This window comes from Salvelinus alpinus, chromosome 1, assembly GCF_045679555.1.
Source record: "Salvelinus alpinus chromosome 1, SLU_Salpinus.1, whole genome shotgun sequence".
NCBI classification, from domain to species: domain Eukaryota; kingdom Metazoa; phylum Chordata; class Actinopteri; order Salmoniformes; family Salmonidae; genus Salvelinus; species Salvelinus alpinus.
The window spans coordinates 831267-858421 of NC_092086.1; the positions used below are offsets into that span (position 1 = coordinate 831267).

General features: G+C 41.8%; 1 protein-coding gene across 3 annotated transcripts in view; it reads right to left on the reverse strand.

Annotated features, from left to right (window-relative positions):
• The window catches only part of card11 (caspase recruitment domain family, member 11), a 259869-nt gene that overhangs the window by 167631 nt on the left and 65083 nt on the right, over positions 1–27155 (reverse strand). For all 3 annotated transcript variants that reach the window (XM_071390369.1, XM_071390373.1, XM_071390381.1), the window contains 8 exons: positions 25293–25472; positions 23451–23597; positions 11709–11834; positions 11289–11363; positions 10045–10164; positions 9583–9741; positions 9395–9473; positions 9043–9176 (listed from right to left, as the gene is read on the reverse strand). In XM_071390369.1, coding sequence (XP_071246470.1) covers positions 9043–9176; positions 9395–9473; positions 9583–9741; positions 10045–10164; positions 11289–11363; positions 11709–11834; positions 23451–23597; positions 25293–25472 — 1020 coding nt within the window. The remainder of the gene's footprint in view (positions 1–9042; positions 9177–9394; positions 9474–9582; positions 9742–10044; positions 10165–11288; positions 11364–11708; positions 11835–23450; positions 23598–25292; positions 25473–27155) is intronic.

Sequence of the window (27155 nt, forward strand, 5' to 3'; positions counted from 1 at the left end):
TGATGAACTGTTCAGCAGTATAATGGCTAGGAGGTCAATGTAAATAGTCTGATAGCCATGTGATGAACTGTTCAGCAGTCTAATGGCTAGGAGGTCAATGTAAAGAGTCTGGTAGCCACGTGATGAGCTGTTCAGCAGTCTAATGGATAGGAGGTCAATGTAAACAGTCTGGTAGCCATGTGATGAGCTGTTCAGCAGTCTAATGGCTAGGAGGTCAATGTAAACAGTCTGGTAGCCATGTGATGAGCTGTTCAGCGGTCTAATGGCTAGGAGGTCAATGTAAATAATCTGGTAGCCATGTGATGAACTGTACAGCGGTCTAATGGCTAGAAGGTCAATGTAAACAGTCTGGTAGTCATGTGATGAGCTGTTCAGAATTCGAATGGCTAGGAGGTCAATGTAAACAGTCTGGTAGTCATGTGATGAACTGTTCAGCAGTCTAATGGCTAGGAGGTCAATGTAAACAGTCTGGTAGCCATGTGATGAACTGTTCAGCAGTCTAATGGCTAGGAGGTCAATGTAAACAGTCTGGTTGCCAAGTGATGAACTGTTCAGCAGTCTAATGGCTAGGAGGTCAATGTAAATAGTCTGGTAGCCATGTGATGAACTGTTCAGCAGTCTAATGGCTAGGAGGTCAATGTAAACAGTCTGGTAGCCATGTGATGAACTGTTCAGCAGTCTAATGGCTAGGAGTTCAATGTAAACAGTCTGGTAGCCATGTGATGAACTGTTCAGCAGTCTAATGGCTAGGAGGTCAATGTAAACAGTCTGGTAGCCATGTGATGAACTGTTCAGCAGTCTAATGGCTAGGAGGTCAATGTAAATAGTCTGGTAGCCATGTGATGAACTGTTCAGCAGTCTAATGCCTAGGAGGTCAATGTAAACAGTCTGGTAGCCATGTGATGAACTGTTCAGCAGTCTAATGGCTAGGAGGTCAATGTAAACAGTCTGGTATCCATGTGATGAACTGTTCAGCAGTCTAATGGCTAGGAGGTCAATGTAAATAGTCTGGTAGTCATGTGATGAACTGTTCAGCAGTCTAATGGCTAGGAGGTCAATGTAAACAGTCTGGTAGTCATGTGATGAACTGTTCAGCAGTATAATGGCTAGGAGGTCAATGTAAACAGTCTGGTAGCCATGTGATGAACTGTTCAGCAGTCTAATGGCTTGGAGGTCAATGTAAATAGTCTGGTAGCCATGTGATGAGCTGTTCAGCAGTCTAATGGCTAGGAGGTCAATGTAAACAGTCTGGTAGTCATGTGATGAACTGTTCAGCAGTCTAATGGCTAGGAGGTTAATGTAAACAGTCTGGTAGTCATGTGATGAACTGTTCAGCAGTCTAATGGCTAGGAGGTCAATGTAAACAGTCTGGTAGTCATGTGATGAGCTGTTCAGCAGTCTAATGGCTAGGAGGTCAATGTAAACAGTCTGGTAGTCATGTGATGAACTGTTCAGCAGTCTAATGGCTAGGAGGTCAATGTAAACAGTCTGGTAGCCATGTGATGAGCTGTTCAGCAGTCTAATGGCTAGGAGGTCAATGTAAAAAGTCTGGTAGCCATGTGATGAGCTGTTCAGCAGTCTAATGGCTAGGAGGTCAATGTAAACAGTCTGGTAGCCATGTGATGAGCTGTTCAGCGGTCTAATGGCTAGGAGGTCAATGTAAATAGTCTGGTAGCCATGTGATGAACTGTTCAGCAGTCTAATGGCTAGGAGGTCAATGTAAACAGTCTGGTAGCCATGTGATGAACTGTTCAGCAGTCTAATGGCTAGGAGGTCAATGTAAACAGTCTGGTAGTCATGTGATGAACTGTTCAGCAGTCTAATGGCTAGGAGGTCAATGTAAACAGTCTGGTAGCCATGTGATGAGCTGTTCAGCGGTCTAATGGCTAGGAGGTCAATGTAAACAGTCTGGTAGCCATGTGATGAACTGTTCAGCAGTATAATGGCTAGGAGGTCAATGTCAATAGTCTGATAGCCATGTGATGAGCTGTTCAGCGGTCTAATGGCTAGGAGGTCAATGTAAACAGTCTGGTAGCCATGTGATGAGCTGTTCAGCGGTCTAATGGCTAGGAGGTCAATGTAAACAGTCTGGTAGCCATGTGATGAACTGTTCAGCAGTATAATGGCTAGGAGGTCAATGTAAATAGTCTGATAGCCATGTGATGAACTGTTCAGCAGTCTAATGGCTAGGAGGTCAATGTAAACAGTCTGGTAGCCACGTGATGAGCTGTTCAGCAGTCTAATGGATAGGAGGTCAATGTAAACAGTCTGGTAGTCATGTGATGAGCTGTTCAGAATTCGAATGGCTAGGAGGTCAATGTAAACAGTCTGGTAGTCATGTGATGAACTGTTCAGCAGTCTAATGGCTAGGAGGTCAATGTAAACAGTCTGGTAGCCATGTGATGAACTGTTCAGCAGTCTAATGGCTAGGAGGTCAATGTAAACAGTCTGGTTGCCAAGTGATGAACTGTTCAGCAGTCTAATGGCTAGGAGGTCAATGTAAATAGTCTGGTAGCCATGTGATGAACTGTTCAGCAGTCTAATGGCTAGGAGGTCAATGTAAACAGTCTGGTAGCCATGTGATGAACTGTTCAGCAGTCTAATGGCTAGGAGTTCAATGTAAACAGTCTGGTAGCCATGTGATGAACTGTTCAGCAGTCTAATGGCTAGGAGGTCAATGTAAACAGTCTGGTAGCCATGTGATGAACTGTTCAGCAGTCTAATGGCTAGGAGGTCAATGTAAATAGTCTGGTAGCCATGTGATGAACTGTTCAGCAGTCTAATGCCTAGGAGGTCAATGTAAACAGTCTGGTAGCCATGTGATGAACTGTTCAGCAGTCTAATGGCTAGGAGGTCAATGTAAACAGTCTGGTATCCATGTGATGAACTGTTCAGCAGTCTAATGGCTAGGAGGTCAATGTAAATAGTCTGGTAGTCATGTGATGAACTGTTCAGCAGTCTAATGGCTAGGAGGTCAATGTAAACAGTCTGGTAGTCATGTGATGAACTGTTCAGCAGTCTAATGGCTAGGAGGTCAATGTAAACAGTCTGGTAGCCATGTGATGAACTGTTCAGCAGTATAATGGCTAGGAGGTCAATGTCAATAGTCTGATAGCCATGTGATGAACTGTTCAGCAGTCTAATGGCTAGGAGGTCAATGTAAACAGTCTGGTAGCCATGTGATGAGCTGTTCAGCGGTCTAATGGCTAGGAGGTCAATGTAAACAGTCTGGTAGCCATGTGATGAGCTGTTCAGCAGTCTATTGGCTAGGAGGTCAATGTAAACAGTCTGGTAGTCATGTGATGAACTGTTCAGCAGTATAATGGCTAGGAGGTCAATGTAAACAGTCTGGTAGCCATGTGATGAACTGTTCAGCAGTCTAATGGCTTGGAGGTCAATGTAAATAGTCTGGTAGCCATGTGATGAGCTGTTCAGCAGTCTAATGGCTAGGAGGTCAATGTAAACAGTCTGGTAGTCATGTGATGAACTGTTCAGCAGTCTAATGGCTAGGAGGTTAATGTAAACAGTCTGGTAGTCATGTGATGAACTGTTCAGCAGTCTAATGGCTAGGAGGTCAATGTAAACAGTCTGGTAGTCATGTGATGAGCTGTTCAGCAGTCTAATGGCTAGGAGGTCAATGTAAACAGTCTGGTAGTCATGTGATGAACTGTTCAGCAGTCTAATGGCTAGGAGGTCAATGTAAACAGTCTGGTAGTCATGTGATGAACTGTTCAGCAGTCTAATGGCTAGGAGGTCAATGTAAACAGTCTGGTAGCCATGTGATGAACTGTTCAGCAGTCTAATGGCTTGGAGGTCAATGTAAATAGTCTGGTAGTCATGTGATGAACTGTTCAGCAGTCTAATGGCTAGGAGGTCAATGTAAACAGTCTGGTAGCCATGTGATGAACTGTTCAGCAGTCTAATGGCTAGGAGGTCAATGTAAACAGTCTGGTAGTCATGTGATGAACTGTTCAGCAGTCTAATGGCTAGGAGGTCAATGTAAACAGTCTGGAAGCCATGTGATGAACTATTCAGCAGTCTAATGGCTAGGAGATCAATGTAAACAGTCTGGTAGCCATGTGATGAACTGTTCAGCAGTCTAATGGCTAGGAGGTCAATGTAAACAGTCTGGTAGCCATGTGATGAACTGTTCAGCAGTCTAATGGCTAGGAGGTCAATGTAAACAGTCTGGTAGTCATTTGATGAACTGTTCAGCAGTCTAATGGCTAGGAGGTCAATGTAAACAGTCTGGTAGCCATGTGATGAGCTGTTCAGCGGTCTAATGGCTAGGAGGTCAATGTAAACAGTCTGGTAGCCATGTGATGAGCTGTTCAGCGGTCTAATGGCTAGGAGGTCAATGTAAATAGTCTGGTAGTCATGTGATGAGCTGTTCAGCAGTCTAATGGCTAGGAGGTCAATGTAAACAGTCTGGTAGCCATGTGATGAACTGTTCAGCAGTCTAATGGCTAGGAGGTCAATGTAAACAGTCTGGTAGCCATGTGATGAGCTGTTCAGCGGTCTAATGGCTATTAGGTCAATGTAAATAATCTGGTAGCCATGTGATGAACTGTACAGCGGTCTAATGGCTAGAAGGTCAATGTAAACAGTCTGGTAGTCATGTGATGAGCTGTTCAGCATTCTAATGGCTAGGAGGTCAATGTAAACAGTCTGGTAGTCATGTGATGAACTGTTCAGCAGTCTATTGGCTAGGAGGTCAATGTAAACAGTCTGGTAGTCATGTGATGAACTGTTCAGCAGTATAATGGCTAGGAGTTCAATGTAAACAGTCTGGTAGCCATGTGATGAACTGTTCAGCAGTCTAATGGCTTGGAGGTCAATGTAAATAGTCTGGTAGCCATGTGATGAGCTGTTCAGCAGTCTAATGGCTAGGAGGTCAATGTAAACAGTCTGGTAGTCATGTGATGAACTGTTCAGCAGTCTAATGGCTAGGAGGTTAATGTAAACAGTCTGGTAGTCATGTGATGAACTGTTCAGCAGTCTAATGGCTAGGAGGTCAATGTAAACAGTCTGGTAGCCATGTGATGAACTGTTCAGCAGTCTAATGGCTAGGAGGTCAATGTAAACAGTCTGGTAGTCATGTGATGAACTGTTCAGCAGTCTAATGGCTAGGAGGTCAATGTAAACAGTCTGGAAGCCATGTGATGAACTGTTCAGCAGTCTAATGGGTAGGAGATCAATGTAAACAGTCTGGTAGCCATGTGATGAACTGTTCAGCAGTCTAATGGCTAGGAGGTCAATGTAAACAGTCTGGTAGCCATGTGATGAACTGTTCAGCAGTCTAATGGCTAGGAGGTCAATGTAAACAGTCTGGTAGCCATGTGATGAACTGTTCAGCAGTCTAATGGCTAGGAGGTCAATGTAAACAGTCTGGTAGTCATGTGATGAACTGTTCAGCAGTCTAATGGCTAGGAGGTCAATGTAAACAGTCTGGTAGCCATGTGATGAACTGTTCAAAAGTCTAATGGCTAGGAGGTCAATGTAAACAGTCTGGTAGTCATGTGATGAACTGTTCAGCAGTCTAATGGCTAGGAGGTCAATGTAAACAGTCTGGTAGCCATGTGATGAACTGTTCAGCAGTCTAATGGCTAGGAGGTCAATGTAAACAGTCTGGTAGTCATGTGATGAACTGTTCAGCAGTCTAATGGCTAGGAGGTCAATGTAAACAGTCTGGTAGCCATGTGATGAGCTGTTCAGCAGTCTAATGGCTAGGAGGTCAATGTAAACAGTCTGGTAGCCATGTGATGAACTGTTCAGCAGTCTAATGGCTAGGATGTCAATGTAAACAGTCTGGTAGCCATGTGATGAACTGTTCAGCAGTCTAATGGCTAGGAGGTCAATGTAAACAGTCTGGTAGCCATGTGATGAACTGTTCAGCAGTCTAATGGCTAGGAGGTCAATGTAAACAGTCTGGTAGCCATGTGATGAACTGTTCAGCAGTCTAATGGCTAGGAGGTCAATGTAAACAGTCTGGTAGCCATGTGATGAGCTGTTCAGCAGTCTAATGGCTAGGAGGTCAATGTAAACAGTCTGGTAGTCATGTGATGAACTGTTCAGCAGTCTAATGGCTAGGAGGTCAATGTAAACAGTCTGGTAGTCATGTGATGAACTGTTCAGCAGTCTAATGGCTAGGAGGTCAATGTAAACAGTCTGGTAGCCATGTGATGAACTGTTCAGCAGTCTAATGGCTAGGAGGTCAATGTAAACAGTCTGGTAGTCATGTGATGAACTGTTCAGCAGTCTAATGGCTAGGAGGTCAATGTAAACAGTCTGGCAGTCATGTGATGAACTGTTCAGCAGTCTAATGTCTAGGAGGTCAATGTAAACAGTCTGGTAGCCATGTGATGAGCTGTTCAGCAGTCTAATGGCTAGGAGGTCAATGTAAACAGTCTGGTAGTCATGTGATGAACTGTTCAGCAGTCTAATGGCTAGGAGGTCAATGTAAACAGTCTGGTAGTCATGTGATGAACTGTTCAGCAGTCTAATGGCTAGGAGGTCAATGTAAACAGTCTGGTAGCCATGTGATGAACTGTTCAGCAGTCTAATGGCTAGGATGTCAATGTAAACAGTCTGGTAGCCATGTGATGAACTGTTCAGCAGTCTAATGGCTAGGAGGTCAATGTAAACAGTCTGGTAGCCATGTGATGAACTGTTCAGCAGTCTAATGGCTAGGAGGTCAATGTAAACAGTCTGGTAGCCATGTGATGAACTGTTCAGCAGTCTAATGGCTAGGAGGTCAATGTAAACAGTCTGGTAGCCATGTGATGAACTGTTCAGCAGTCTAATGGCTAGGAGGTCAATGTAAACAGTCTGGTAGCCATGTGATGAGCTGTTCAGCAGTCTAATGGCTAGGAGGTCAATGTAAACAGTCTGGTAGTCATGTGATGAACTGTTCAGCAGTCTAATGGCTAGGAGGTCAATGTAAACAGTCTGGTAGCCATGTGATGAACTGTTCAGCAGTCTAATGGCTAGGAGGTAAATGTAAACAGTCTGGTAGTCATGTGATGAACTGTTCAGCAGTCTAATGGCTAGGAGGTCAATGTATATAGTCTGGTAGTCATGTGATGAACTGTTCAGCAGTCTAATGGCTAGGAGGTCAATGTAAACAGTCTGGTAGTCATGTGATGAACTGTTCAGCAGTCTAATGGCTAGGAGGTCAATGTAAACAGTCTGGTAGCCATGTGATGAACTGTTCAGCGGTCTAATGGCTAGGAGGTCAATGTAAACAGTCAGGTAGTCATGTGATGAACTGTTCAGCAGTCTAATGGCTAGGAGGTCAATGTAAACAGTCTGGTAGCCATGTGATGAACTGTTCAGCAGTCTAATGGCTAGGAGGTCAATGTAAACAGTCTGGTAGCCATGTGATGAGCTGTTCAGCAGTCTAATGGCTAGGAGGTCAATGTAAACAGTCTGGTAGCCATGTGATGAACTGTACAGCAGTCTAATGGCTAGGAGGTCAATGTAAACAGTCTGGTAGTCATGTGATGAACTGTTCAGCAGTCTAATGGCTAGGAGGTCAATGTAAATAGTCTGGTAGTCATGTGATGAGCTGTTCAGCAGTCTAATGGCTAGGAGGTCAATGTAAACAGTCTGGTAGTCATGTGATGAACTGTTCAGCAGTCTAATGGCTAGGAGGTCAATGTAAACAGTCTGGTAGCCATGTGATGAACTGTTCAGCAGTCTAATGGCTAGGAGGTCAATGTAAACAGTCTGGTAGTCATGTGATGAACTGTTCAGCAGTCTAATGGCTAGGAGGTCAATGTAAACAGTCTGGTAGTTATGTGATGAACTGTTCAGCAGTCTAATGGCTAGGAGGTCAATGTAAACAGTCTGGTAGTTATGTGATGAACTGTTCAGCAGTCTAATGGCTAGGAGGTCAATGTAAACAGTCTGGTAGCCATGTGATGAACTGTTCAGCAGTCTAATGGCTAGGAGGTCAATGTAAACAGTCTGGTAGTTATGTGATGAACTGTTCAGCAGTCTAATGGCTAGGAGGTCAATGTAAACAGTCTGGTAGCCATGTGATGAACTGTACAGCAGTCTAATGGCTAGGAGGTCAATGTAAACAGTCTGGTAGTTATGTGATGAACTGTTCAGCAGTCTAATGGCTAGGAGGTCAATGTAAACAGTCTGGTAGTTATGTGATGAACTGTTCAGCAGTCTAATGGCTAGGAGGTCAATGTAAACAGTCTGGTAGCCATGTGATGAACTGTTCAGCAGTCTAATGGCTAGGAGGTCAATGTAAACAGTCTGGTAGCCATGTGATGAACTGTTCAGCAGTCTAATGGCTAGGAGGTCAATGTAAACAGTCTGGTAGTCATGTGATGAACTGTTCAGCAGTCTAATGGCTAGGAGGTCAATGTAAACAGTCTGGTAGCCATGTGATGAACTGTTCAGCAGTCTAATGGCTAGGAGGTCAATGTAAACAGTCTGGTAGTCATGTGATGAGCTGTTCAGCAGTCTAATGGCTAGGAGGTCAATGTAAATAGTCTGGTAGCCATGTGATGAGCTGTTCAGCAGTCTAATGGCTAGGAGGTCAATGTAAACAGTCTGGTAGTCATGTGATGAGCTGTTCAGCAGTCTAATGGCTTGGAGGTCAATGTAAATAGTCTGGTAGCCATGTGATGAGCTGTTCAGCAGTCTAATGGCTAGGAGGTCAATGTAAACAGTCTGGTAGTCATGTGATGAGCTGTTCAGCAGTCTAATGGCTAGGAGGTCAATGTAAACAGTCTGGTAGCCATGTGATGAGCTGTTCAGCAGTCTAATGGCTAGGAGGTCAATGTAAACAGTCTGGTAGTCATGTGATGAGCTGTTCAGCAGTCTAATGGCTAGGAGGTCAATGTAAACAGTCTGGTAGCCATGTGATGAGATGTTCAGGGTTCTGTTGGTTCCAGACTTGGTGCTCTGGTACCGCTTGCCGTGCGGTAGCAGAGAGAACAGTCTATGACTTGGGTGGCTCTAGTCTTTGACTATTTTGTGTTTGTGTAAGTGTGTAAGTATGTATATGTGTGTGTGTAGACTCACCATGGTAGTCTTGCTGGGCAGCTCTGTGTTGGGGCGGATGGGGATGGGGAAGGGGGAGTGGGAGGGGGAGGGGGGGCACGTGCTGCTCAGGTGACTCTCTGACATCATCACATCTGGAGACGCTCCACCACCACCTGGACACCACACACACACACACACACACACACACACACACACACACACACACACACACACACACACACACACACACACACACACACACACACACACACACACACACACACACACACACACACATTTCACACCTTTCTTTCTCAATATTTTCCAAATGGATGCCAATATGCCTGGCCCATGTTGAGCATCTAATGGTTAAATGCCATATGTTTAGTACCTGGACGGAGAATGTCCTCTGTGTTTATTGGCAGGTCCAGAGTTTTGGGGGTGGAGACTGGAGACTTCACTCTGGTAATCTACACAGCACAAACACAATGTAGTGTTTAGGAGTGTGTGTGTGTGTGTGTGTGTGTGTGTGTGTGTGTGTGTGTGTGTGTGTGTGTGTGTGTGTGTGTGTGTACTGACCACTGCTTTCAGGTTGTGTCGTCTCTTGAGGCGGGGTTCTGGAAGGAAGAACTTCTCCTCTGGCGACTCGTCACTGGAGCCCTCTGATTGGGCAAGAGATTTAGGCTCCTCCCCCATCACCTGAGCGATGACAGTCGGGGGGACGTTTCTGGGCAAACTCTGAAAGAGAGAGAGAGATACAGAGAAACGTGTGTGTGTGTGTGTGTGTGTGTGTGTGTGTGTGTGTGTGTGTGTGTGTGTGTGTGTGTGTGTGTGTGTGTGTGTGTGTGTGTGTGTGTGTGTCCAGGTGTGTGTATGTGTGTGTGTGTGTGTGTGTGTGTGTGTGTGTGTGTGTGTGTGTGTGTGTGTGTGTGTGTGTGTGTGTGTGTGTGTGTGTGTGTGTGTGTGTGTGTGTGTGTGTGTGTGTGTGTGTGTGTGTGTGTGTGTGTGGTGTCCAGGTGTGTGTATGTGTGTGTTAGTTACCTGGTCCTGAGCCGTATCTTTCGACAGTCGTCTCAGTCTGGACTCCAACGTGACGATCTTAGCCTCTTTATGAACAATCTCTATATGCAGCTCATCACTCCTCTCCTCCAACTCTCTGATCTACACACACACACACACACACACACACACACACACACACACACACACACACACACACACACACACACACACACACACACACACACACACAAAACAGGACACCAAATTAGCAAATGTTGATAAGTATTCAGATGAACTAATTTAATCCTAATCAGACACACCAAGATATCTGACTGCCGATAGGTTGTTATCACAGTGGGAGGCCGTCCCTTCTCTTGCCCTGGGGCGGCAACCCTAGCCCCTAACCCTAACCCCTAAATCCTAACCCTAACCCTAACCCCTAAACCCTAACCCTAAACCCTAACTCTAACCCCTAACCCCTAACCCTAACCCCTAAACCCTAACCCTAACCCTAACTCTAACCCCTAACCCTAACTCTAACCCCTAACCCCTAACACTAACCCCTAGCCCCTAACCCTAACCCTAACCCTAACTCTAACCCCTAACCCCTAACTCTAACCCCTAACCCCTAACCCCTAACCCCTAACCCTAACCCCTAAACCCTAACTCTAACCCCTAACCCTAACTCTAACCCCTAACCCTAACTCTAACCCCTAACCCTAACTCTAACCCCTAACCCCTAACACTAACCCCTAGCCCCTAACCCTAACCCTAACCCTAACTCTAACCCCTAACCCCTAACTCTAACCCCTAACCCCTAACCCCTAACCCCTAACCCCTAACCCTAACCCCTAAACCCTAACCCTAACTCTAACCCCTAACCCCTAACACTAACCCCTAGCCCCTAACCCTAACTCTAACCCTAAACCCTAACTCTAACCCCTAACCCCTAACCCTAACCCCTAAACCCTAACCCTAACTCTAACCCCTAACCCCTAACACTAACCCCTAGCCCCTAACCCTAACCCTAACCCTAACTCTAACCCCTAACCCCTAACCCCTAACCCCTAACCCTAACCCCTAAACCCTAACCCTAACTCTAACCCTAAACCCTAACTCTAACCCCTAACCCCTAACCCTAACCCCTAAACCCTAACCCTAACTCTAACCCCTAACCCCTAACACTAACCCCTAGCCCCTAACCCTAACCCTAACCCTAACTCTAACCCCTAACCCCTAACACTAACCCCTAGCCCCTAACCCTAACCCTAACTCTAACTCACCTGTTTCCTGTACTTGTCTTTATCAACCAGACCCTGAGAGAATTGGTGCTGGGCTTCATCTCTGGCCCGGAACGCCTGCACACACACACAAACACACACAGACACACACACACGCAGACAACAACAACAATAATAACAGAGATTTGCATCTTGTGTCAAGCATTATAAACAGTCTTAATGTGTGTGTGTGTGTGTGTGTGTGTGTGTGTGTGTGTGTGTGTGTGTGTGTGTGTGTGTGGTACCTGGTCCCTCTCCTTCTCCACCTACTCCAGCTGTATAATGATGGTGTGTGTGTGTGTGTGTGTGTGTGTGTGTGTGTGTGTGTGTGTGTGTGTGTGTGTGTGTGTGTGTGTGTGTGTGTGTGTGTGTGTGTGTGTGTGTGTGTGTGTGTGTGTGTGTGTGTGTGTGTGTGTGTGTTACCTGGTCCCTCTCCTTCTCCACCTCCTCCAGCTGTATAATGATGGTGTTCATTCTGTTCCTGTACATCTCACAGTCCTTCTGTAGTGTAGAGCTCCTCAGCTCCAGATCCTCTTTCTCCTCGAGGTACTAGACACACACACACACACACACACACACACACACACACACACACACACACACACACACACACACACACACACACACACACACACACACACACACACACACACACACACACACACACACACACACACACACACACACACACACACACACACACACACACACACACACACACACACACACACACACACACACACACACACACACACACACACACAGACTCAGTACTAAGTAACCCAAAACATGTCAGGGTCAGGATAAGGGACTAGGGATTGATTCACAATTCAGAAATTATACAAACAGAAGTGTGTCTACTTGTTTGTGTGGGTGTGTGTGTGTGTGTGTGTGTGTGGGTGTGTGTGTGTGTGTGTGTGTGTGTGTGTGTGTCTGTGTGTGTGTGTGTGTGTGTGTGTGTGTGTATGTGTGTGAACTCTTAAAAAGCCTCCTCAACCATTTGCTTAAAGGTCCAATGCAGGTGTCACATTCGTTGAAAGGACCGGACCAGGGTGGTGAGCGTACATTTATTTTTATTTTAAATGTCGCCAACAAAACCAAAAAACAACAAAAACGAACGTGAAGCTGACTAGGGCTATACAGGCCACTAAAACAGACAACTACCCACAACTAAGGTGGAAAAACAGGCTGCCTAAGTATGATTCCCAATCAGAGACAACGATAGACAGCTGTCCCTGATTGAGAACCACACCCGGCCAAACACATAGAAACATAAAACATAGAAATAAAGAAACTAGAATGCCCACCCTAGTCACACCCTGGCCTAAACAACATAGAGAATAAAAGCCTCCTCAAGTTGAATTGTATGTCCCCTCAAACTAAAACTCTAAATGAACACAATTCATCTTGAGAATGTACAGGATATTGGTTCAGACAATATTCCCAGATATGGAAATCCTCCTGGTTGCCTTGATCATTTCAGTTTGCTCAACATGTTCTTTTCCCTGTGTGTGTATAACCTAATACAACTATAATACTACTATAATACTACTATAATAACCTTGTCTCGTAGCTCCTCAGCCTGTCGTATCTCTTCATGCAGGTTGTACAGTAATACTACTATAATACTACTATAATACTACTATAATAACCTTGTCTCGTAGCTCCTCAGCCTGTCGTATCTCTTCATGCAGGTTGTACAGTAATACTACTATAGTACTACTATAATACTACTATAATAACCTTGTCTCGTAGCTCCTCAGCCTGTCGTATCTCTTCATGCAGGTTGTACAGTAATACTACTATAATACTACTATAATACTACTATAATAACCTTGTCTTGTAGCTCCTCAGCCTGCCGTATCTCTTCATGCAGGTTGTACAGTAATACTACTATAATACTACTATAATAACCTTGTCTCGTAGCTCCTCAGCCTGTCGTATCTCTTCATGCAGGTTGTACAGTAATACTACTATAGTACTACTATAATACTACTATAATAACCTTGTCTCGTAGCTCCTCAGCCTGTCGTATCTCTTCATGCAGGTTGTACAGTAATACTACTATAGTACTACTATAATACTACTATAATAACCTTGTCTCGTAGCTCCTCAGCCTGTCGTATCTCTTCATGCAGGTTGTACAGTAATACTACTATAGTACTAGTATAATACTACTATAATAACCTTGTCTCGTAGCTCCTCAGCCTGCCGTATCTCTTCATGCAGGTTGTACAGTAATACTACTATAGTACTAGTATAATACTACTATAATAACCTTGTCTCGTAGCTCCTCAGCCTGCCGTATCTCTTCATGCAGGTTGTACAGTAATACTACTATAGTACTACTATAATAACCTTGTCTCGTAGCTCCTCAGCCTGCCGTATCTCTTCATGCAGGTTGTACAGTAATACTACTATAATACTACTATAATACTACTATAATAACCTTGTCTCGTAGCTCCTCAGCCTGTCGTATCTCTTCATGCAGGCTGTACAGTAATACTACTATAGTACTACTATAATAACCTTGTCTCGTAGCTCCTCAGCCTGCCGTATCTCTTCATGCAGGTTGTACAGTAATACTACTATAGTACTACTATAATACTACTATAATAACCTTGTCTCGTAGCTCCTCAGCCTGCCGTATCTCTTCATGCAGGTTGTACAGTAATACTACTATAGTACTACTATAATACTACTATAATAACCTTGTCTCGTAGCTCCTCAGCCTGCCGTATCTCTTCATGCAGGTTGTACAGTAATACTACTATAATACTACTATAATACTACTATAATAACCTTGTCTCGTAGCTCCTCAGCCTGCCGTATCTCTTCATGCAGGTTGTACAGTAATACTACTATAGTACTACTATAATACTACTATAATAACCTTGTCTCGTAGCTCCTCAGCCTGCCGTATCTCTTCATGCAGGTTGTACAGTAATACTACTATAGTACTACTATAATAACCTTGTCTCGTAGCTCCTCAGCCTGCCGTATCTCTTCATGCAGGTTGTACAGTAATACTACTATAGTACTACTATAATAACCTTGTCTCGTAGCTCCTCAGCCTGCCGTATCTCTTCATGCAGGTTGTACAGTAATACTACTATAGTACTACTATAATAACCTTGTCTCGTAGCTCCTCAACCTGCCGTATCTCTTCATGCAGGTTGTACAGTAATACTACTATAATACTACTATAATACTACTATAATAACCTTGTCTCGTAGCTCCTCAGCCTGTCGTATCTCTTCATGCAGGTTGTACAGTAATACTACTATAGTACTACTATAATACTACTATAATAACCTTGTCTCGTAGCTCCTCAGCCTGTCGTATCTCTTCATGCAGGTTGTACAGTAATACTACTATAGTACTACTATAATACTACTATAATAACCTTGTCTCGTAGCTCCTCAGCCTGTCGTATCTCTTCATGCAGGTTGTACAGTAATACTACTATAGTACTACTATAATAACCTTGTCTCGTAGCTCCTCAGCCTGTCGTATCTCTTCATGCAGGTTGTACAGTAATACTACTATAGTACTACTATAATACTACTATAATAACCTTGTCTCGTAGCTCCTCAGCCTGTCGTATCTCTTCATGCAGGTTGTACAGTAATACTACTATAATACTACTATAATACTACTATAATAACCTTGTCTCGTAGCTCCTCAGCCTGTCGTATCTCTTCATGCAGGTTGTACAGTAATACTACTATAATACTACTATAATACTACTATAATAACATTTACATTTACATTTCATTTAAGTCATTTAGCAGACGCTCTTATCCAGAGCGACTTACAAATTGGTGCATTCACCTTATGACATCCAGTGGAACAGCCACTTTACAATAGTGCATCTAAATCTTTTAAGGGGGGGGGGGGGGGGTCAGAAGGATTACTTTATCCTATCCTAGGTATTCCTTGAAGAGGTGGGGTTTCAGGTGTCTCCGGAAGGTGGTAACCTTGTCTCGTAGCTCCTCAGCCTGTCGTATCTCTTCATGCAGGCTGTACAGTAATACTACTATAATACTACTATAATACTACTATAATAACCTTGTCTCGTAGCTCCTCAGCCTGCCGTATCTCTTCATGCAGGTTGTACAGTAATACTACTATAGTACTAGTATAATACTACTATAATAACCTTGTCTCGTAGCTCCTCAGCCTGTCGTATCTCTTCATGCAGGTTGTACAGTAATACTACTATAATACTACTATAATAACCTTGTCTCGTAGCTCCTCAGCCTGCCGTATCTCTTCATGCAGGTTGTACAGTAATACTACTATAGTACTACTATAATACTACTATAATAACCTTGTCTTGTAGCTCCTCAGCCTGCCGTATCTCTTCATGCAGGCTGTACAGTAATACTACTATAGTACTACTATAATACTACTATAATAACCTTGTCTCGTAGCTCCTCAGCCTGTCGTATCTCTTCATGCAGGCTGTACAGTAATACTACTATAGTACTACTATAATACTACTATAATAACCTTGTCTTGTAGCTCCTCAGCCTGCCGTATCTCTTCATGCAGGTTGTACAGTAATACTACTATAATACTACTATAATAACCTTGTCTCGTAGCTCCTCAGCCTGTCGTATCTCTTCATGCAGGTTGTACAGTAATACTACTATAGTACTACTATAATAACCTTGTCTCGTAGCTCCTCAGCCTGTCGTATCTCTTCATGCAGGTTGTACAGTAATACTACTATAGTACTACTATAATACTACTATAATAACCTTGTCTCGTAGCTCCTCAGCCTGTCGTATCTCTTCATGCAGGTTGTACAGTAATACTACTATAGTACTACTATAATACTACTATAATAACCTTGTCTCGTAGCTCCTCAGCCTGTCGTATCTCTTCATGCAGGTTGTACAGTAATACTACTATAGTACTACTATAATAACCTTGTCTCGTAGCTCCTCAGCCTGTCGTATCTCTTCATGCAGGTTGTACAGTAATACCACTATAGTACTACTATAATACTACTATAATAACCTTGTCTCGTAGCTCCTCAGCCTGCCGTATCTCTTCATGCAGGTTGTACAGTAATACTACTATAGTACTACTATAATACTACTATAATAACCTTGTCTCGTAGCTCCTCAGCCTGTCGTATCTCTTCATGCAGGCTGTACAGTAATACTACTATAATACTACTATAATACTACTATAATAACCTTGTCTCGTAGCTCCTCAGCCTGTCGTATCTCTTCATGCAGGCTGTACAGTAATACTACTATAGTACTACTATAATACTACTATAATAACCTTGTCTCGTAGCTCCTTAGCCTGCCGTATCTCTTCATGCAGGTTGTACAGTAATACTACTATAATACTACTATAATACTACTATAATAACCTTGTCTCGTAGCTCCTCAGCCTGCCGTATCTCTTCATGCAGGTTGTACAGTAATACTACTATAATACTACTATAATACTACTATAATAACCTTGTCTCGTAGCTCCTCAGCCTGTTGTATCTCTTCATGCAGGTTGTACAGTAATACTACTATAGTACTACTATAATACTACTATAATAACCTTGTCTCGTAGCTCCTCAGCCTGCCGTATCTCTTCATGCAGGTTGTATAGTAATACTACTATAGTACTACTATAATACTACTATAATAACCTTGTCTCGTAGCTCCTCAGCCTGTCGTATCTCTTCATGCAGGTTGTACAATAATACTACTATAGTACTACTATAATACTACTATAATAACCTTGTCTCGTAGCTCCTCAGCCTGTCGTATCTCTTCATGCAGGTTGTACAGTAATACTACTATAATACTACTATAATACTACTATAATAACCTTGTCTCGTAGCTCCTCAGCCTGCCGTATCTCTTCATGCAGGTTGTACAGTAATACTACTATAGTACTACTATAATAACCTTGTCTCGTAGCTCCTCAGCCTGCCGTATCTCTTCATGCAGGTTGTACAGTAATACTACTATAGTACTACTATAATACTACTATAATAACCTTGTCTCGTAGCTCCTCAGCCTGCCGTATCTCTTCATGCAGGTTGTATAGTAATACTACTATAGTACTACTATAATACTACTATAATAACCTTGTCTCGTAGCTCCTCAGCCTGTCGTATCTCTTCATGCAGGTTGTACAGTAATACTACTATAGTACTACTATAATACTACTATAATAACCTTGTCTCGTAGCTCCTCAGCCTGCCGTATCTCTTCATGCAGGTTGTACAGTAATACTACTATAGTACTACTATAATACTACTATAATAACCTTGTCTCGTAGCTCCTCAACCTGCCGTATCTCTTCATGCAGGTTGTACAGTAATACTACTATACTACTTCTATAATACTACTATAATAACCTTGTCTCGTAGCTCCTCAGCCTGTCGTATCTCTTCATGCAGGTTGTACAGTAATACTACTATAGTACTACTATAATACTACTATAATAACCTTGTCTCGTAGCTCCTCAGCCTGTCGTATCTCTTCATGCAGGTTGTACAGTAATACTACTATAATACTACTATAATACTACTATAATAACCTTGTCTCGTAGCTCCTCAGCCTGTCGTATCTCTTCATGCAGGTTGTACAGTAATACTACTATAGTACTACTATAATAACCTTGTCTCGTAGCTCCTCAGCCTGTTGTATCTCTTCATGCAGGTTGTACAGTAATACTACTATAGTACTACTATAATACTACTATAATAACCTTGTCTCGTAGCTCCTCAGCCTGTCGTATCTCTTCATGCAGGTTGTACAGTAATACTACTATAGTACTACTATAATACTACTATAATAACCTTGTCTCGTAGCTCCTCAGCCTGTCGTATCTCTTCATGCAGGTTGTACAGTAATACTACTATAATACTACTATAATACTACTATAATAACCTTGTCTCGTAGCTCCTCAGCCTGTCGTATCTCTTCATGCAGGTTGTACAGTAATACTATTATAATACTACTATAATAACCTTGTGTCGTAGCTCCTCAGCCTGTCGTATCTCTTCATGCAGGTTGTACAGTAATACTACTATAATACTACTATAATAACCTTGTCTCGTAGCTCCTCAGCCTGTTGTATCTCTTCATGCAGGTTGTATAGTAATACTACTATAGTACTACTATAATACTACTATAATAACCTTGTCTCGTAGCTTCTCAGCCTGTCATATCTCTTCATGCAGGTTGTACAGTAATACTACTATAGTACTACTATAATACTACTATAATAACCTTGTCTCGTAGCTCCTCAGCCTGCCGTATCTCTTCATGCAGGTTGTATAGTAATACTACTATAATACTACTATAATACTACTATAATAACCTTGTCTCGTAGCTCCTCAGCCTGTCGTATCTCTTCATGCAGGTTGTACAGTAATACTACTATAGTACTACTATAATACTACTATAATAACCTTGTCTCGTAGCTCCTCAGCCTGTCGTATCTCGTCATGCAGGTTGTACAGTAATACTACTATAGTACTACTATAATACTACTATAATAACCTTGTCTCGTAGCTCCTCAGCCTGTCGTATCTCTTCATGCAGGTTGTACAGTAATACTACTATAGTACTACTATTATACTACTATAATAACCTTGTCTCGTAGCTCCTCAGCCTGTCGTATCTCTTCATGCAGGTTGTACAGTAATACTACTATAGTACTACTATAATACTACTATAATAACCTTGTCTCGTAGCTCCTCAGCCTGCCGTATCTCTTCATGCAGGTTGTACAGTAATACTACTATAGTACTACTATAATACTACTATAATAACCTTGTCTTGTAGCTCCTCAGCCTGCCGTATCTCTTCATGCAGGCTGTACAGTAATACTACTATAATACTACTATAATACTACTATAATAACCTTGTCTCGTAGCTCCTCAGCCTGTCGTATCTCTTCATGCAGGCTGTACAGTAATACTACTATAGTACTACTATAATACTACTATAATAACCTTGTCTTGTAGCTCCTCAGCCTGCCGTATCTCTTCATGCAGGTTGTACAGTAATACTACTATAATACTACTATAATAACCTTGTCTCGTAGCTCCTCAGCCTGCCGTATCTCTTCATGCAGGTTGTACAGTAATACTACTATAGTACTACTATAATAACCTTGTCTCGTAGCTCCTCAGCCTGTCGTATCTCTTCATGCAGGTTGTACAGTAATACTACTATAATACTACTATAATAACCTTGTCTCGTAGCTCCTCAGCCTGTCGTATCTCTTCATGCAGGTTGTACAGTAATACTACTATACTACTACTATAATACTACTATAATAACCTTGTCTCGTAGCTCCTCAGCCTGTCGTATCTCTTCATGCAGGTTGTACAGTAATACTACTATAATACTACTATAATAACCTTGTCTCGTAGCTCCTCAGCCTGTCGTATCTCTTCATGCAGGTTGTACAGTAATACTACTATAATACTACTATAATACTACTATAATAACCTTGTCTCGTAGCTCCTCAGCCTGTCGTATCTCTTCATGCAGGTTGTACAGTAATACTACTATAATACTACTATAATAACCTTGTCTCGTAGCTCCTCAGCCTGTCGTATCTCTTCATGCAGGCTGTACAGTAATACTACTATAATACTACTATAATACTACTATAATAACCTTGTCTCGTAGCTCCTCAGCCTGTCGTATCTCTTCATGCAGGTTGTACAGTAATACTACTATAGTACTACTATAATACTACTATAATAACCTTGTCTCGTAGCTCCTCAGCCTGTCGTATCTCTTCATGCAGGTTGTACAGTAATACTACTATAGTACTACTATAATACTACTATAATAACCTTGTCTCGTAGCTCCTCAGCCTGTCGTATCTCTTCATGCAGGTTGTACAGTAATACTACTATAGTACTACTATAATAACCTTGTCTCGTAGCTCCTCAGCCTGTCGTATCTCTTCATGCAGGTTGTACAGTAATACTACTATAGTACTACTATAATACTACTATAATAACCTTGTCTCGTAGCTCCTCAGCCTGCCGTATCTCTTCATGCAGGTTGTACAGTAATACTACTATAGTACTACTATAATACTACTATAATAACCTTGTCTCGTAGCTCCTCAGCCTGTCGTATCTCTTCATGCAGGCTGTACAGTAATACTACTATAATACTACTATAATAACCTTGTCTCGTAGCTCCTCAGCCTGTCGTATCTCTTCATGCAGGCTGTACAGTAATACTACTATAGTACTACTATAATACTACTATAATAACCTTGTCTCGTAGCTCCTTAGCCTGCCGTATCTCTTCATGCAGGTTGTACAGTAATACTACTATAATACTACTATAATACTACTATAATAACCTTGTCTCGTAGCTCCTCAGCCTGCCGTATCTCTTCATGCAGGTTGTACAGTAATACTACTATAATACTACTATAATACTACTATAATAACCTTGTCTCGTAGCTCCTCAGCCTGTTGTATCTCTTCATGCAGGTTGTACAGTAATACTACTATAGTACTACTATAATACTATTATAATAACCTTGTCTCGTAGCTCCTCAGCCTGCCGTATCTCTTCATGCAGGTTGTATAGTAATACTACTATAGTACTACTATAATACTACTATAATAACCTTGTCTCGTAGCTCCTCAGCCTGTCGTATCTCTTCATGCAGGTTGTACAATAATACTACTATAGTACTACTATAATACTACTATAATAACCTTGTCTCGTAGCTCCTCAGCCTGTCGTATCTCTTCATGCAGGTTGTACAGTAATACTACTATAATACTACTATAATACTACTATAATAACCTTGTCTCGTAGCTCCTCAGCCTGCCGTATCTCTTCATGCAGGTTGTACAGTAATACTACTATAGTACTACTATAATACTACTATAATAACCTTGTCTCGTAGCTCCTCAGCCTGCCGTATCTCTTCATGCAGGTTGTACAGTAATACTACTATAGTACTACTATAATACTACTATAATAACCTTGTCTCGTAGCTCCTCAACCTGCCGTATCTCTTCATGCAGGTTGTACAGTAATACTACTATACTACTTCTATAATACTACTATAATAACCTTGTCTCGTAGCTCCTCAGCCTGTCGTATCTCTTCATGCAGGTTGTACAGTAATACTACTATAGTACTACTATAATACTACTATAATAACCTTGTCTCGTAGCTCCTCAGCCTGTCGTATCTCTTCATGCAGGTTGTACAGTAATACTACTATAATACTACTATAATACTACTATAATAACCTTGTCTCGTAGCTCCTCAGCCTGTCGTATCTCTTCATGCAGGTTGTACAGTAATACTACTATAGTACTACTATAATAACCTTGTCTCGTAGCTCCTCAGCCTGTTGTATCTCTTCATGCAGGTTGTACAGTAATACTACTATAGTACTACTATAATACTACTATAATAACCTTGTCTCGTAGCTCCTCAGCCTGTCGTATCTCTTCATGCAGGTTGTACAGTAATACTACTATAGTACTACTATAATACTACTATAATAACCTTGTCTCGTAGCTCCTCAGCCTGTCGTATCTCTTCATGCAGGTTGTACAGTAATACTACTATAATACTACTATAATAACCTTGTCTCGTAGCTCCTCAGCCTGTTGTATCTCTTCATGCAGGTTGTATAGTAATACTACTATAGTACTACTATAATACTATTATAATAACCTTGTCTCGTAGCTTCTCAGCCTGTCATATCTCTTCATGCAGGTTGTACAGTAATACTACTATAGTACTACTATAATACTACTATAATAACCTTGTCTCGTAGCTCCTCAGCCTGCCGTATCTCTTCATGCAGGTTGTATAGTAATACTACTATAATACTACTATAATACTACTATAATAACCTTGTCTCGTAGCTCCTCAGCCTGTCGTATCTCTTCATGCAGGTTGTACAGTAATACTACTATAGTACTACTATAATACTACTATAATAACCTTGTCTCGTAGCTCCTCAGCCTGTCGTATCTCTTCATGCAGGTTGTACAGTAATACTACTATAGTACTACTATAATACTACTATAATAACCTTGTCTCGTAGCTCCTCAGCCTGTCGTATCTCTTCATGCAGGTTGTACAGTAATACTACTATAGTACTACTATAATACTACTATAATAACCTTGTCTCGTAGCTCCTCAGCCTGTCGTATCTCTTCATGCAGGTTGTACAGTAATACTACTATAGTACTACTATAATACTACTATAATAACCTTGTCTCGTAGCTCCTCAGCCTGTCGTATCTCTTCATGCAGGTTGTACAGTAATACTACTATAGTACTACTATAATACTACTATAATAACCTTGTCTCGTAGCTCCTCAGCCTGTCGTATCTCTTCATGCAGGTTGTACAGTAATACTACTATAGTACTACTATAATACTACTATAATAACCTTGTCTCGTAGCTCCTCAGCCTGTCGTATCTCTTCATGCAGGTTGTATAGTAATACTACTATAGTACTACTATAATACTACTATAATAACCTTGTCTCGTAGCTCCTCAGCCTGTCGTATCTCTTCATGCAGGTTGTACAGTAATACTACTATAGTACTACTATAATACTACTATAATAACCTTGTCTCGTAGCTCCTCAGCCTGTCGTATCTCTTCATGCAGGTTGTACAGTAATACTACTATAGTACTACTATAATACTACTATAATAACCTTGTCTCGTAGCTCCTCAGCCTGCCGTATCTCTTCATGCAGGTTGTACAGTAATACTACTATAGTACTACTATAATACTACTATAATAACCTTGTCTCATAGCTCCTCAGCCTGCCGTATCTCTTCATGCAGGTTGTACAGTAATACTACTATAGTACTACTATAATACTACTATAATAACCTTGTCTCATAGCTCCTCAGCCTGTCGTATCTCTTCATGCAGGTTGTATAGTAATACTACTATAGTACTACTATAATACTACTATAATAACCTTGTCTCGTAGCTCCTCAGCCTGCCGTATCTCTTCATGCAGGTTGTACAGTAATACTACTATAGTACTACTATAATACTACTATAATAACCTTGTCTCGTAGCTCCTCAGCCTGTCGTATCTCTTCATGCAGGTTGTACAGTAATACTACTATAATACTACTATAGTACTACTATAATAACCTTGTCTCGTAGCTCCTCAGCCTGTCGTATCTCTTCATGCAGGTTGTACAGTCTGTTGACCAGGTCTTGTCTGTCTTCTAACGCCTCCTGGCGGTCATGTTCCAGAATGTCCAGGATCGCCTTGTCAGACGCAGGCAGAGGCCCTGGCTACACAAACACACACACACACACACACACACACACACACACACACACACACACACACACACACACACACACACACACACACACACACACACACACACACACACACACACACACACACACACACACACACACACACACACACACACACACACACACTTGAATGCATCATTTGGATTCCCAAAGTTAAATAAATAAATCAGTCAGGTGGAAGGGTTAAGGGTTATAGGCTAAGAGCTAAGGGTTAAGGGTTATGGGTAGGGGTAGAGGTGGGGTTAAGGGTTAATGGTTAGGGTTAAGGGTTATGGGTAGGGGTAGAGGTGGGGGTTAAGGGTTAAGGGTTAAAGGTTAAGGGTAGGGGTAGGGGTTAAGGGTAGGGGTTAGAGGTTAATGGTTAGGGTTAAGGGTTAAGGGTTAAGGCTAAGGGTTAAGGGTTAAGGGTTATAGGCTAAGAGCTAAGGGTTAAGGGTTATGGGTAGGGGTTAAGGGTTAAGGGTTAAGGGTAGGGGTAGGGGTTAAGGGTAGGGGTTAGAGGTTAATGGTTAGGGTTAAGGGTTAAGGGTAGGGGTTAAGGGTTAAGGGTTATGGGTAGGGGTTAAGGGTTAAGGGTAGGGGTTAGAGGTTAATGGTTAGGGTTAAGGGTTAAGGGTTAAGGCTAGGGGTTAAGGGTTAAGGGTTATAGGCTAAGAGCTAAGGGTTAAGGGTAGGGGGAGGTAGGGGTTAAGGGTTAAGGGTTAAGGGTAGGAGTAGGGGTAGGGGTAGGGGTTAAGGGTAGGGGTTAGAGGTTAATGGTTAGGGTTAGGGTTAAGGGTTAAGGGTTATGGGTAGGGGTTAAGGGTAGGGGTTAAGGGTTAAGGGTTAAGGGTAGGGGTAGGGGTTAAGGGTAGGGGTTAGAGGTTAATGGTTAGGGTTAAGGGTTAAGGCTAGGGGTTAAGGGTTAAGGGTTATAGGCTAAGAGCTAAGGGTTAAGGGTTATGGGTAGGGGTAGAGGTAGGGGTTAAGGGTTAAGGGTAGGGGTAGGGGTTAAGGGTAGGGGTTAGAGGTTAATGGTTAGGGTTAAGGGTTAAGGGTTAAGGCTAGGGGTTAAGGGTTAAGGGTTATGGGTAGGGGTTAAGGGTAGGGGTTAAGTGTTATGGGTTAGGGTTAGGGTTAAGGGTTATGGGTTAAGGGTAGGGGTAGGAGTTAGGGGTTAATGGTTATGGTTAAGGGTTAAGGGTGGGGGTTAGGGTTAGGGTTAGGGTTAAGAGTTTGGGGTTGGGGGTTCGGGGTTAAGGGTTAAGAGTTTGGGGTTGGGGGTTTGGGGTTGGGGGTTTGGGGTTGGGGGTTTGGGGTTGGGGGTTAAGGGTAGGGGTTAAGGGTTATGGGTAGTGGTTAAGGGTTAAGGGTTAAGGGTTATGGGTAGGGGTTAAGGGTAGGGGTTAGGGGTTAAGGGTTAGGGTTATGCGTAGGGGTTAAGGGTTAAGGGTTATGGGTAGGGGTTAAGGGTAGGGGTTAGGGGTTAAGGGTTAGGGTTATGCGTAGGGGTTAAGGGTTAAGGGTTAAGGGTTAGGGTTAGGGTTAGGGTTAGGGTTATGGGTAGTGGTTAAGGGTTAGGGGTTAAGGGTTAGGGGTCAAGGGTTAGGGTTAGGGTTAGGGTTTTGGGTAGTGGTTAAGGGTTAGGGGTTAAGGGTTAGGGGTCAAGGGTTAAGGGTTGGGTACCTGTATGATAGATTGCAGCTCCTGCAGTTTGATCTTCAGAACCTCGTTCTCTCTCTCCAGTTCGAAGATCTGTTCTTTTCTGGGTCGGTTCTCGATGTCGTTCTTCAGTTTCAGACTCTGTCTTCTCTCCATCTTACACTCCTCCTCCAGCTTGTTTAGTCTGTGTTTCAGCTGGTCAATCTAATATAATAATAATAATATTAATTACACTCCTCCTCTACCTTGTTCAGTCTGTGTTTCAGCTGGTCAATCTAATATAATAATAATAATATTAATTACACTCCTCCTCCACCTTGTTGAGTCTGTGCTTCAGCTGGTCAATCTAATATAATAATTATAATATTAATTACACTCCTCCTCCACCTTGTTCAGTCTGTGTTTCAGCTGGTCAATCTAATATAATAATATAATATTAATTACACTCCTCCTCTACCTTGTTCAGTCTGTGTTTCAGCTGGTCAATCTAATATAATAATATAATATTAATTACACTCCTCCTCTACCTTGTTCAGTCTGTGTTTCAGCTGGTCAATCTAATATAATAATATAATATTAATTACACTCCTCCTCTACCTTGTTTAGTCTGTGTTTCAGCTGGTCAATCTAATATAATAATATAATATTAATTACACTCATCCTCTACCTTGTTTAGTCTGTGTTTCAGCTGGTCAATCTAATATAATAATAATAATATTAATTACACTCCTCCTCTACCTTGTTCAGTCTGTGTTTCAGCTGGTCAATCTAATATAATAATATAATATTAATTACACTCCTCCTCTACCTTGTTTAGTCTGTGTTTCAGCTGGTCAATCTAATATAATAATAATAATATTAATTACACTCCTCCTCTACCTTGTTCAGTCTGTGTTTCAGCTGGTCAATCTAATATAATAATAATATTAATTACACTCCTCCTCTACCTTGTTTAGTCTGTGTTTCAGCTGGTCAATCTAATATAATAATAATAATATTAATTACACTCCTCCTCTACCTTGTTCAGTCTGTGTTTCAGCTGGTCAATCTAATATAATAATAATATTAATTACACTCCTCCTCTACCTTGTTTAGTCTGTGTTTCAGCTGGTCAATCTAATATAATAATATAATATTAATTACACTCCTCCTCTACCTTGTTCAGTCTGTGTTTCAGCTGGTCAATCTAATATAATAATATAATATTAATTACACTCCTCCTCTACCTTGTTCAGTCTGTGTTTCAGCTGGTCAATCTAATATAATAATAATAATATTAATTACACTCCTCCTCTACCTTGTTTAGTCTGTGTTTCAGCTGGTCAATCTAATATAATAATAATAATATTAATTACACTCCTCCTCTACCTTGTTTAGTCTGTGTTTCAGCTGGTCAATCTAATATAATAATAATAATATTAATTACACTCCTCCTCTACCTTGTTCAGTCTGTGTTTCAGCTGGTCAATCTAATATAATAATAATATTAATTACACTCCTCCTCTACCTTGTTTAGTCTGTGTTTCAGCTGGTCAATCTAATATAATAATAATAATATTAATTACACTCCTCCTCTACCTTGTTCAGTCTGTGTTTCAGCTGGTCAATCTAATATAATAATAATAATATTAATTACACTCCTCCTCTACCTTGTTTAGTCTGTGTTTCAGCTGGTCAATCTAATATAATAATATAATATTAATTACACTCCTCCTCTACCTTGTTCAGTCTGTGTTTCAGCTGGTCAATCTAATATAATAATAATAATATTAATTACACTCCTCCTCTACCTTGTTCAGTCTGTGTTTCAGCTGGTCAATCTAATCTAATAATATAATATTAATTACACTCCTCCTCTACCTTGTTCAGTCTGTGTTTCAGCTGGTC